We start from the raw sequence: 12,037 nt of genomic DNA, 5'->3' as shown, positions 1-12,037 counted from the left end.
AAGGAGGAGGGCTGCTCCTTCTTGGGCACACAAAGCCCCTTTCATAGGGGCCGAGTTTGGATTTCCTCTGCCAGCCCAGCACCTCGCTGCCTCCTGCCCTGCCAGAAACGCTGTGGTCAGAGAGGGCAGCTGGCGAGTGGGACGCCTGGGGGGACACAGGGACCTTCAGGTGGCTTCATCCCTCACCCTGACCGTCCCCATGATTTTCCCCTCCCATCAGCTTTTAATTATACCCCTAATAAAAGTCGCTTTGCAGGGGAACGGGAGCTTTGTTGCTCAGGAGCTCATCTGCTCCTGCTGCTCCTTTCCTGCTTTAAACTGTAATCCTCAGCTGGGGACACTGCAATTAGGCACCATGGAGCTGGGCACCGTGTCACCGAGGATTAGGGCTCCCTTCGCTGGGGAGCTGGGGGACCCAGCCCTGGTGTGGGTCGATGGCTCTTTGCAGGATGGGCTCTCCCCACTACAGCCTCCAAAAGAGGGGGACGAGCTTAAGAGTCCCCCTGAGCCAGGCATCCCCCAGCCCGCCTCCTCTGAGCACCCACTGCCCAGCACCCTCAGTGCCACTGGGTTGTTTCTGGGGCGCACAGGACCCTCACAGCCCCTCTGCCAAACCCCCTGGAGTCCCCCATGCAGACAGACCCAAGCAGGTCTTCCCAGGGGTTGGGTGGCTTTGTACAGTGTGACTCTGGGGACAAAAATGGGGCTGGCAGGACCAACAGCAGCCTCAGCCCACACCTCTGCATGTCTGTGAGCACTGGTGCCCATCCCCAAGGCCCTGTGTCCCGGGGATGGGGGGAGGGGAGGGGCGGGAACTGAGGCACAGGGCACCAGGTGCCCACGATGCCCACACTGAGAAGCTGAGGACAGGTGTGACACCTGTGCAGTGTCGGTGACGTGGGACCCTCGTGCACGGTGCAAAGGCCACGTCTACAGCACGGCAAAGGGGTCGCTGGACCCCTCGAAGCCCCTGAAAGGAGCCCGCGGGTGCCTCTCGCCAATCAGCCTCTTGCCGGGGCTGGAAGGGGAGCGCGGGCGCTCGTTAGCAGCCGCTCATTAAGAGCCCTCCGGGAGGATGAAGGTACCGGGGGCACCTGCACCTCCGTTTAATGAGCTGCAGCACCATTAAATGTCGGAGGGGACCTCGGGCACGGTAGAGGTGCCGGCGCGGGGGCTGCCTCCACCCTGACCCCCACCCAAAGTACGGGGTGGGTCCCTGTGCCGGCGTGGCCATGGGGAAGGAGGAACGCGGGGAGTTGAGTCACGGTGACAACTGCAACGGCGGTGGCAGCTGCTGCCAGGAATACCCCGAGGTCCCCACCAGCGCCCGGGGGCACCCTGGGGACTCATCCCCTTCCGAGCCAGCACCCACGGGCGCTGCAAAGAGGGTGACGGTGGCCAGAGCGGGGTAGCAGTGCCGGGGCACGACAGGGCCCCTGGGACCTCAAGGTGGGGACCTTCCCACTCTGGGTGCCCCCAAAGTGAGAAGGGGACTGACATCCTGCCCCCAAGGACCTCACCCAGCACCCAGAGCTCCCAGTAGATCCCAGCTGACGATTAAACCACAGCCTCACACGGCACCTGGAAGGGACCACCTGGGGAGAATCTCCCGGTGCACCCCACACGGGGACGATGTGTCCCCACCCCAGCACCCAGCCCCGCAGGACGCCCGGGCCCCCACGCTCTCACCCACCCGCGTGGGGCTCTCCCTCGTTAATGTTTACTCGGGTTCGTTAGCGCCAGCACATCGCCATGGCAACCCCGCAAGCTGCGCGTCGCCTTCCGCGCCACTGTCGTGAGGCTTGGGGACGTCCCCACGCGTGGGGTCACCGCGGGCACCCACCACCGCCACCACCCACCCCGGACATGTGGGGCTGGGGGACAGGGTGGGGAGCAAGGGGAGGGGGGGACCCACCAGGGTTTGCCACCTCCCCGCCGCGATGGCATGGCTCGGTGTCGCCCAGCCGGGGTTGACAGCACCCGTCGCTCACCCCCAAAGCGTCGCCGCCATGCCAGGGCTGCAGGCGTGTGCGGGCACTGCCAACACGCCTCGGTGCTGCATTATTTATAAACTAGAGGAGCAGAGGGTTCGGCAGCAGCTGCAGAGCCCTTGCGGGCCGCCCTGCCCGGCGTCACGAAGCCACCGAGCCCACTGGCACGGTGGCACCACAGCCCCGGCAGCCAGGAGGGACGATAGGGACAAGGCTGCCTGTGGGGCTGGCAGAGCCACGGGGCACCCAGATGTCACCCTGGCGTCCCCTTGGATGTGGCGGGCAGCTGGTGCAGCACGTGGGGATATCTGGTGTGTCCCTGTGTCCCCTGCACTTGGCACAGCACCCCAACCTGCCTCCTGCCACTTCAACCTGCTCTTACCTTCCCATCCTGCCTCCTGCCACCTCAACCTTCCTACTGCCACTCCAACCTGCTCCTGTCACAACCTCCCTCCTGCAACCCCACCTCCCTCTTGCCACCTCAACCTCCTTCTTGTCACCCCAACGTGCCCGCTGTCACCCCAGCCTGCTCCTGCCTCTGCGTGACCTCACTGCAGATGGAGCTGGGCGATGGCAGCAGAGGGGTGTCCCCATGCCAGGCCCAGCCAGCCCCCTGTGGCGCACGGCTGAGCCCCAGCTGTGCCACAGCTCCGTGCACCGGGAGCAGGATGTGGCCCCAGCATTTTCTCCCACCACGGGCTCTGTTGGCTACGGCAAACAGGTTTTCCTTAAGCTTTGCAGAATCCACCCACCTCCTTCCCCCCTACGAGTCCCACCTCCAGGCTGATGGGGAGAAGGAAGGAGGGGGGTGAAAGGCTGAATTGGGGCTTTTAATTTTTCATTATTAATTTCCCATCGACGCTGAGAGGCGCCGGGGCTGGCTCAGCCGCCCCCAGCATCGCCCCCCGCGCTCCCGCGCGCTCTCCCGGAGCTCTGCACCGGCTGAAGCCGAGCCAGGCTGCCGATAGGATTAATTCTGCATGACTGCCCATCTCCGCGGGGGGATCTAAGACCCTCAGGCCTGCAGCAATCTTTAAAATTCCTCCAGCCCAACTTAATTCCCTCTTCCTGCAGAGCTGGCGCATCTGCTGCAGTCAGGCACGGAGAGAAGGAGACGGAGGGAGAGGGGGGGACAACGGGCACCCAGGACTGCTGTCGGCTCCGGCGCCAGGCGGTGGCCCTGCTGTGGTGGTCATGGTCCTGCGTTGTCACCGTGGGGTCACCCAAAGCCACGCCAGTCACCCATCCCATCCCTGTGGGTGGTTTGTACTGGGGATGGGGGAAACTGAGTCACAGTGGGGCAGCCCTGGACACAGGGTTCCCCCCTGTTTCGCCCTGGACAGGGGATGGACGCAGCCACCTGAACTGTTGTCACCTCCCTGTCCCTGCTGGGACTCTGCAAAGCAGGAGATTGATGTAAAAACGGGTTTTTTTCATCACCTATGAGCTCTGCCCCTCCAAGCGGGTCTCATTCAGACCCCCCACTCCACTCTCACCTTCTGCTGTCCCAAAGGACAGGCCCTCAGGGTTGAACATCATCTGGGAGCACTCAGGGCCCAAGATCCCCTGGATCTTGGGATGGCTCATAGAAACAGAGCTACTGCTTGGGAAAAACAGTGTGGGGGAAAAGCCTCCCTCCTCAGCCTCTCTCCCAGAGAACAAGCACCCAGTGTCACCCGGAGGCCAGGCACACCCATCCTTATCCCCATGGGACCCCCTGCCCCTTCAGTCACCTCCGAACAGCGTCAGGACAAGGAGCCTGGCCAAGCTGGGGGGTGCTCCCCCCCAAGCCCCCGCCATGCACAGCGGCAGCCTGGGGACGGTGGCGTGTCCCCGCGCTTTGAAGGCTCAGCCGCCGCCACACCGAGGCTGGCAGCCGGCGGGCAGCGCTAACCTTCAGGGGGTGACGGGGAGAGGCCACGGCAGGATGGAGGGAGGGATGGATGGAGGGATGGATGGAGGGATGGATGGGTGCAGCCACCGTGCTCCAAAGCCTGCTGCACGCACCATCCACCCAGCACCATGGCTGCCCTCCTGAGCTGTTGGCGCTGCCAGATCCAGGAGAACCATCCCTTTTGCCTTCTTGCCTCCAAGTTGCCCAGCTCGCCAGGCAGCCGAGGAGCGCAGCCCAGCCCAGCTGCTGGCGGAGCTGTGGATACATGCATTTAAATCACTTATATCTTTACTTTCTCCTGCGCTGGCTGTGAGATGGGCTTTTTTTTGCATGCGTAATTAGGGGGTGGAACAGATGGCGGAGGGTTCGTTTAAAGTAATGCATCCATTAAAATAACCTTCGCTGTCGGGGACTGCGCTCCAACAGGGGCCTGTTTCACCGGGGGTGGTGGGGAGGGTGGGGGGGGCTTTGCGTGGTGAGGAGGGGGGGTGTTGGACATTAGGAAGGGGGACGGAGCGCACATTCCCTGTGGGATACATCATCCTGGATGGTGGGATGAAGGATACACCAACTCGTGTTGTCACGGATGGGTTGGGAAGAGAGCTGGGGCCAAACTAGGACCAAACTGGGGGCAAACTGGAGTTGAACTGGTACTCCTCAGGGCTCAGTTTCCATGGCAATATGATGGCAGTGAGATGGTGGGGACGCAAAACCCAGGTTGGGGAGGGTGCCAACAGTTCTTAAGGCAGGCATAGTGCTTGTGGGCACCCTGGGGTACCTTGTCCAGAGCTGCCCCCCATGGGGACTCTGCCCACCTCTGTCCCCCACCCACCACAGAACCCAAAATACACGCGAGGAGGGCATTGCCACGCAGCACCAGCCGTCTCTCCTGTTTCAAACCCCAGGTTCCTGGGAGAGGCAGGAGGGCTTTGTTCAGGCACCGGAGGAGCGGAGGCCAGAGAAAGCAGGAGTGCCCTGCCAGCTCTTGTGTTTCACTCCCAAGGAATGCCGGGGAGGGGAGGGGAACACTGCTCCCCCCCTTCCCGCCCCATTGGGCACCCAGCCCGGCTGCAGGGTGCTGAGGCTGGGAGGAAGAGGAGGGATGAAGGATGGGGAGGCGGGCGTCGCGCGGATACTGTGGTACCACCACGTGCAGCCAGGGCTGGCAGCGGGTGGGCTGGGGAGGGGGGGACACGCGATGACACACACCCGGGGTGACACGGTGATGCCAAGCACTGCCTTGGTTGGAGCAAATAATTCTGAGCAAGAGCTGCCGAGCAAATATCACACCCCTCTCTGGAAGGAAAGGAGGAGCCCCCACCAAAGGAAAGGACGGGTACCCACTAAATTTGGGGAGTCCAGCGAGACCAGGGAAGAGGACGGGGAAGAGCGAGAGCAGCAGCAGTGCCAGAGCACCCAAGCGTGTTCAAATATTTAGCGTGCACTTGCGAAGGTGCTTCTGCTGCCTTTAGGGCATCACTGCGTTGGAAGCATCAGAGAGGTGGGAACTGGGGGGATGGGGAGCAAATGCCAGGGATGTGCTGCAGGGGGGTCTTTCTTTTCCAGCTGGGCTGGGAGGGCCAAGGCATGGGGAGCCCAGGAAGGGCTGGGGTAAGCTCAGCTTTGCCCTGAGCCTGGCCCCTGCCTCGTCGTCCCCTCCCCGGCCACAGCTCCCAGAGCCCATGGGATTGCACATCCCTCCATTCCGCTCCTCCTCCTCCTCCTCTTCCTCCAGCCCCATGAGCTTGCTGGTTCCCCACATTCCTGCTCACTGGCACCCTGGGGTGTCCCCAAGCACTGTCATGGCCCAGGGGACAGCCGGTGGCTGTGGCAACGTGGCATGTGACATCAACAGCAGCGGCGAAGTGCCGAAGGCAGCGATGTCGGGTGCTGGGGCAAGGGACCAAAGGGACATGTGGGATAGCAGGGCTCAGTGGGGACCACTGGAGAGATGCCAACAGCCAAGAGGGGATCGTGGCAGGACGTGAATCATGGGGTGACAGAGGTCCCCAGGCCAGCAAGGTCCCCAGACCCTCCATTTTGACCTCCCCAGCCCCACACACACATCAAGGAGGAGCTGCTGTGCTGGCAAAATGAAGGACACCGGGTTTTGCCCCATCCCCACACTGTCCTCTGGCCACCAAGCCCCTGCCCCACCACCCCCACTCCCGCTCACTGATCCAAAATTCCCCCTCCTCACCCCGTCCTCTCACCTGCTGTCACCTCCCCATCAAACGCGAGAATCTCCCTTTGCCTCCCTGGGTGTTTTGCGAGCTCCCTTCGGTGCACCCCAGCACAGTGAGCTCTTCCCACTCCCCAGCCAGCAATCCGCCGGGAAAAACCGGTCCCAAAAACCTTCCCCACATCCGCGCCAGCTCTGCGGGTCTGGGGGGGCCGCGGCCGGCCCCCTGCTCGCCAAGAACAATAGCGCCTTGTTCCAGCCCGGCTCTGTCCTCTCCTCCCTGGGCAAAGCCCTGGCCACTCTCACCTCTACGTTCCTCTCGCTGTTTCCCAGCTCCCTCCTGCCAAATCCCCGTTCCCGAGTGCTTCTCCTCCCCGTGGGTCCATATTAAGCTACATTCTCCTTTCAGCTGGGTGGAAAACAGCAGTAATAACCATGTGGAGAGAGCCGTGCCCCCCACCTCCACTTCCCTCCCACTTCGGGGTTCAAATTTCATTTCAGCAAAAAAGCTTCCCCCGCCTCCAATTTCTTCCCCCAAACCGAGTCGCTGTCGTCGCGTCTGATCTCGGCAGGGGCCGTATGGATGCTCAGCTCCTCCTGGTTCAGGATCTGCTGCCAATCTGGACCTCGCAAACTGGTTCTCACACAGCTCCCGCGTAGCACCTCCCTCCCAGCAGTTATTGTCCCTCCTCAGCCACCCCAGCCCAGCTCACTCTCCTGCCACCCTGCTCCCTTGTCACCTTTCCGTCCCGTTCCACTGCCACCTTGCTCCTCTGTCACCCTGCTCCACTGTCACCCTAGTTCCCTGCCACCCTGCTCTCTGCCACTGCTCTCCCATGGCACCCTGTTCTCCTGCTCCCCCTTCATCCCATTCCCTGCCACCCTGATCCACTGTCACCCTGCTACCCTGTTCCCCTGTGATCCTGCTCTCCCTGTCACGCTGTTTTTTTGTCACCACACTCCATGACACCCTGCCCTTCTGTCACCCCACTCCCAACGCCATCCCTGCTCCCTGTGACACTCATCTGGTGCTCCACAGAGTGCTGTGCTCCCCACTGCCCCTGCTTCTGCCCGGGCACATCCAAACCAAACCAAACCAAACCAAACCAAACCAAACCAAACCACTGACTTCACCAGGCAAGATTTATTCCTGGCGTTTTCCCGGGGGGCCAGTGGGGCTGGCAGCTGGCAGGGAGCAGAGCGTCCCTGCTGCCTCCAGCCCGGCAGCCTCCCTCTTTCCTGCAGCTGAGGAGCTCATCTCCCTCGCCCAAGGCGCTCCATCCTCCTCCAGATATTTTAGGCCCAGGTTTTGCGAGGAATGTTCAGGCGCTGAGCCCAAGCCGATGCGCTGAAGTCAGCAGGAGGCGAAGAGGGAAGAGGAAAGAGGGAAGAGAGAAGAGAGAAGAAGGGAGAGTGTGCGTGGGGCTTGGGGCCCTGGAGGCGGCAGCACGGGGATGGGATGGGATGGGATGGGATGGCATGGCATGGGATGGGATGGGATGGGATGGCATGGCATGGCATGGCATGGCATGGCATGGCATGGCATGCTGCTCTCTCTGCCTGGAGCTTGTTGAGCTGTGGGAAGGGCAGAGGATTGGAGCTGGAGGATGCCAGAACTGCTTCACTCTCCCTCTGAGAGGATCAATACCACATTCTGCCTCTTCCTTGTCTCCCCACACTGTGCCAGGCCAGGCTGCACCAACACTCTCCCTCCGGCAAGCCATGGGATTTGGAATGGGAAGGGGGATCCCCAACACTGTCAGTCCCCTTCACTGGGGAGGGGAAGGAGGTGTTTCTGCCAGGGCGGCATGTCCCCTGCCAACACCTACCCAGACCCACCTTAGCACTCAGGATGTCCAAGCCAACCTCATCCCAATACATCAATCTCTGCTAGCACACCAAACCCTACCTGTGCACACCAAACCCTGCCAGTACACCAATCCCTGCCTGCACCCCCTGTCTTGTACACCAAACTACCTGCACACCAAACCCTGCCCGCACACCAAACTCTACCTGCACACCGAACCCTTCCTGCATGCCAGTCTCTGCCTGCGCACCAAACCCTGTCCACACACCCTACCCGCACATCAAACCCTGCCTGCACAGCCAACACTCTCAATGCTGCCCATGCACGTGCTGACACCTCCCACTCACACACCCCTTCCTGCTTGCACCCCACTGACCCCCGGCATCGCCTGAACACCCATAACCTACCCACCACCACCCCGGCACCAGGACAGCTCATCACCCCTCTGAGCCTGGCGCAGCATCCAGGGGGTTTCTCGCAGCGCCGAGGGAGTCCCCGGCACACGCCAGCCCCTGTCACGGCCTCGCTGGCACGCCGCGGCCGACGTGCTCCGACAGGTGAGCCCCCGGGGCAGCGTTCCTGCCTGGGCCGGCAACTGTCCCCACCGGGCAGCCGGTTTGCCGGCATGTTCCTTCCCAGCACGTCCCTCCCTCCTTCCCTCCATATCCAGCCTCTCTCGGCCGGCGAAAGGGGGGAGCCGACAGATTTTAATGAGCTCCCCGGAGGCATCGCTCCGCACCCCCCATCCTCCCGCCTCTTCCCGCGCCCGGGAACCGATGCTCTGAAACACAACCCTCGGTGGCAAGCCTGGAAAAAAACCACAGGGCACATTTCCCCCCGCCTTTTCCCTTCCCTCCTCGCCTCCCCCAGCTTTTTTTTTTGCTCTCCTGCCGATGCCAAAGACCCAGCCGGGCTCTTGTGCTTTCACTCGCAGCTGCAGCTGCCGATTTTCGCTGTAAGCCCTTGTGCCTAGAAGGCCCAGAGCGAGGGATTCTGGGACGCGGTGATTGAAGACAGCACCAGCACGGAGACCATTGCTCAGACTTTCCCTGTCTGTCGCCCCAACGCTCAACCCACAGAGAGGGAGGGAAAAAAAAGAAAGAAAAAAGGGAAAGAAAAAAAAAAAAAGAAAGATGGAGAAGGAAAAAAAACCCCACCGGACTGGCGCTCGCCCCTTCCCACCCACGCCGAGAACACACTCCACTGTGCCAGCACCGAGCACCCGGGCAGGCAGCACATAGGGACGGGGTGGGCCCCCCAGCCCTGTGACACCCTGGTGAACTCTGAATCCAACACCAAATCCCACCAGAAGTGCGCTGGATCCCTCCCACCATGCAGCCCACTGTACATCACCCTAAAAACTCCCAATGGGGAGGTGAGCACAGCCCAGTTATTTCCCTTTTGTGGTATTTTTAAGGAAAATAATAACAAGACAGCTTTCGAGCCACTGTCTGCAGCACAGGGTGAATACTGGGGTGTGGGTGCGAGGGGAGATGACAAGAGCATGATGCTAGGGTCCTCGTGGGAAGCTGAACACTCACCACAGCACTGGGGCTGCCAGGATGTGCCCCAGAGCCAAGCAAACACGCTGGGAACATGTCACCATGTCCCCTCCACATGCAGAACCCCCTGAGGAACAAAGTCCCCAGCACCCTGGGTGTCCAGACATGCCTGGGAAGGTCCCACGGGATCAAATCCTTGCCCTCCAGCACGCACACGGGGCCAAGGCATCGCTCAGCATGTGCCCTGAGGCAGAGCGGGAACAAGTCCAGCCGGGATGGACGGATGGATGGACACGCGGTGGGGAGAGAGGGAACGGGGCTGTGACCCCACGCACCTCTATGCCGGCCAGAGGAGGGGGTGTGCTGAGCATCTCCTGGCCAGCTGAGCCCTCACATCCCACAAACCTCCCCCAGCATCACTGGCTCCCCAAGGACCATGTCCGGACCACACGGCACATCCCAGCCACGAAGTTTGGCGGGCGGTGGGGCTGGGGAGGGGACGGCAGCGGGGGGAGGACACACATCTGCGACGCATTCAGGGGCCATCCCGCATCCGGGCAGCCCGGCCACAGCCCAGCATCCAGCCGGCTGGCCCCAGGGGGGGAACGCTGCCATATCACCAGGCAAAAATCCCCCCCCCCATCCCTCCCGCTCCTGTTACCGAGCCCGGAAGAAGGAAACAGCCCTCCCCACCGCTGCCCTGTTTACCAAGAGCTGGTTCCAAGCACTCGGGAGAATAGCAGGAGCATTTCAAGGCCCTGTTTCCACTCGGCTGACACACACTATTTATAGAAGCCCACAATTCTCCCAGAGCTTTCCTCGGGATCTCAGCAGAAATAGCCTGCCCCGGGTCTCTGCTGCCTCCTCTAAGGAGGCCAGGGCAGCGCCGGCCCCCCCCCCCCCAGGCTTCCCGTAACCTTCCATGGGCTTCCATGGCTTCTCCTCCGCCGGCCGCCCCGCTCCCGGCATGTCCTTGGCTACCCCGTCCCCGCCACAGTGCCAACCCTTCTCCCCCAAACCATCTCCACCTCCTGCCCGACCGGCTCCCGGCGGGCGCGCGGTGGCTCCGGCCGGTGTCCGGGAGGGAACCGGACTGGGGCTGGCGGGGTGTAGAGGGGGGACACGCCAACAGCCGAGCGAAAGCCACCTCCCGCCTGACTGCATCGGAGCGCGGCAGAGCCCCGGGGGACTCGCACCGGGGATGGAGTTGGCCTATTCAGGTTACAGAGACATGGCAGAGCGGAATTTGGCGCCGCGCCATCCCTTCTCCAGCCCCCCCCTCCGCCCTCCTCTTCCACCCCCCGCTCCCCACCACCACCACCACCACCACCCTCCCCTGCAAATTCCACAGCCCAGCAGGAGAAGCCAGTGTAAGGGGACACCTGGGGGGGCGAGGAAAGGGGGAGAGGCTTGGGAGGGGGGCCCCAATTCAGACCACGGGGCCCCAATTTGGACCACGCGCCCCCGACTCAAACCACGCCGGCACCAGGGTGGGAAAGCGAGCGGGGCAGGATCCGTGCCCGTCACCCCGGGGGTTCGCTTCTGCTCTCTGTCACGCCAGGATAAATCTGGAGTGACTCCACCGCGCGCTGTGGCACACAATGAGCTCACCCCGCTGCTTTTGGGGGGCTCTCCTGGCAGCCACGGGCAGAGGGGCTGGATGCACGAGGCCACCTGGTCCTGGGCACAGCCACGTCGTCCCCCCAGCACGTAAACAAGCGGGGACTCAGGTGTCTCCACCTGCGTCGGCCTTGGGGACACCAAACACAGAGAGTCTGGCGTCAGCGTGACCCCGTGGGGTGACTCCAGCCCCCGCCAAAGCCATCGCGGTCCCCCGCGGTCCCTGTCGCAAGCACCGAGGGGCCGCGCGGGGGGGTTTTAAATCAGCTGATCGATAAAAACAAATCAGAGGGGGGATGACAGGCACCGGAGTAACAACCGCTCGCCGAGCCCCGCGCCACGGACCACGCAACTTCACCGGCGGGGCTGGGGGAAGCCTCCCGCACGCCCCTCACCCCGCACCCTCCCGGGAGTGCCCCCGCGGGGCGGCCCACCGCTCCCCGGAGACAGCCTGCCAGAGGAAGGGGTGGGATGCTGTGCCCCGGGGGGTCCCCCATGTTCCCCGGGGAGCCCCCCTAGCCCCCCGCGCTGTTGACAGGCTCTGCCTTCTAGTGGCCGGAGCCGGCTCTGACAGCTGTCACTCACCGCTCGCACCCGGGGGGGTAGAGGTGGGGGGGTGTCCAGGGGGACGCGGCCGAACTCGTGGAGATGGCAGCCCCCCGCCATGGGGGGCTCGCCCCGGGCCCCCCCCACGCCCGCACGCCCCTCCCCACCACAAGTGCCATTAAACTCCGGCAATTTGGCACCAACTCGCCGCGCAACTTCAGCGGAGGGGACGGCGAGGGGGGGACACATACACGCGACACGCCGCCTCCTCCCCCCCACCCCGCTCTGCCCAAAGGGGGTGTCCCGTGTGTCCTCCCCCCTCCCAGTCCCACACAAAGGCGGGGGTCCCCGGTACTCACCCGCCGGCTCCTGCGCTCCGCGCCCCTCGGAGCCCGCCCGCTTGGGGAGGCTCCTGCCGCCCGCCGGGGCTGCGTCCTGACCGGCCGCGGGGGTCCCGGAGCCCTCGGCACCGCTCGCCACCTTCAACGAGAGCAT

The 12,037-nt window shown here is 63.3% G+C and overlaps 1 protein-coding gene across 2 annotated transcripts in view; it reads right to left on the bottom strand.

Annotated features, from left to right (window-relative positions):
• AHDC1 (AT-hook DNA binding motif containing 1) overlaps nt 1-12,037 on the bottom strand; it is a gene marked incomplete at its 5' end in the record, with an annotated part of 49,910 nt that extends 37,873 nt beyond the window's left edge. For both annotated transcript variants that reach the window (XR_014227059.1, XM_082296546.1), the window contains one exon: nt 11,902-12,037. Coding sequence is in view for 1 of the 2 variants with exons in the window: in XM_082296546.1 (XP_082152672.1) it covers nt 11,902-12,037 (136 nt within the window). The remainder of the gene's footprint in view (nt 1-11,901) is intronic.

The sequence above is a fragment of the Coloeus monedula genome, assembly GCF_965178545.1.
Source record: "Coloeus monedula genome assembly, chromosome: 24".
NCBI lineage: Eukaryota > Metazoa > Chordata > Aves > Passeriformes > Corvidae > Coloeus > Coloeus monedula.
This window is presented reverse-complemented; position numbering and strand designations above follow the sequence as displayed.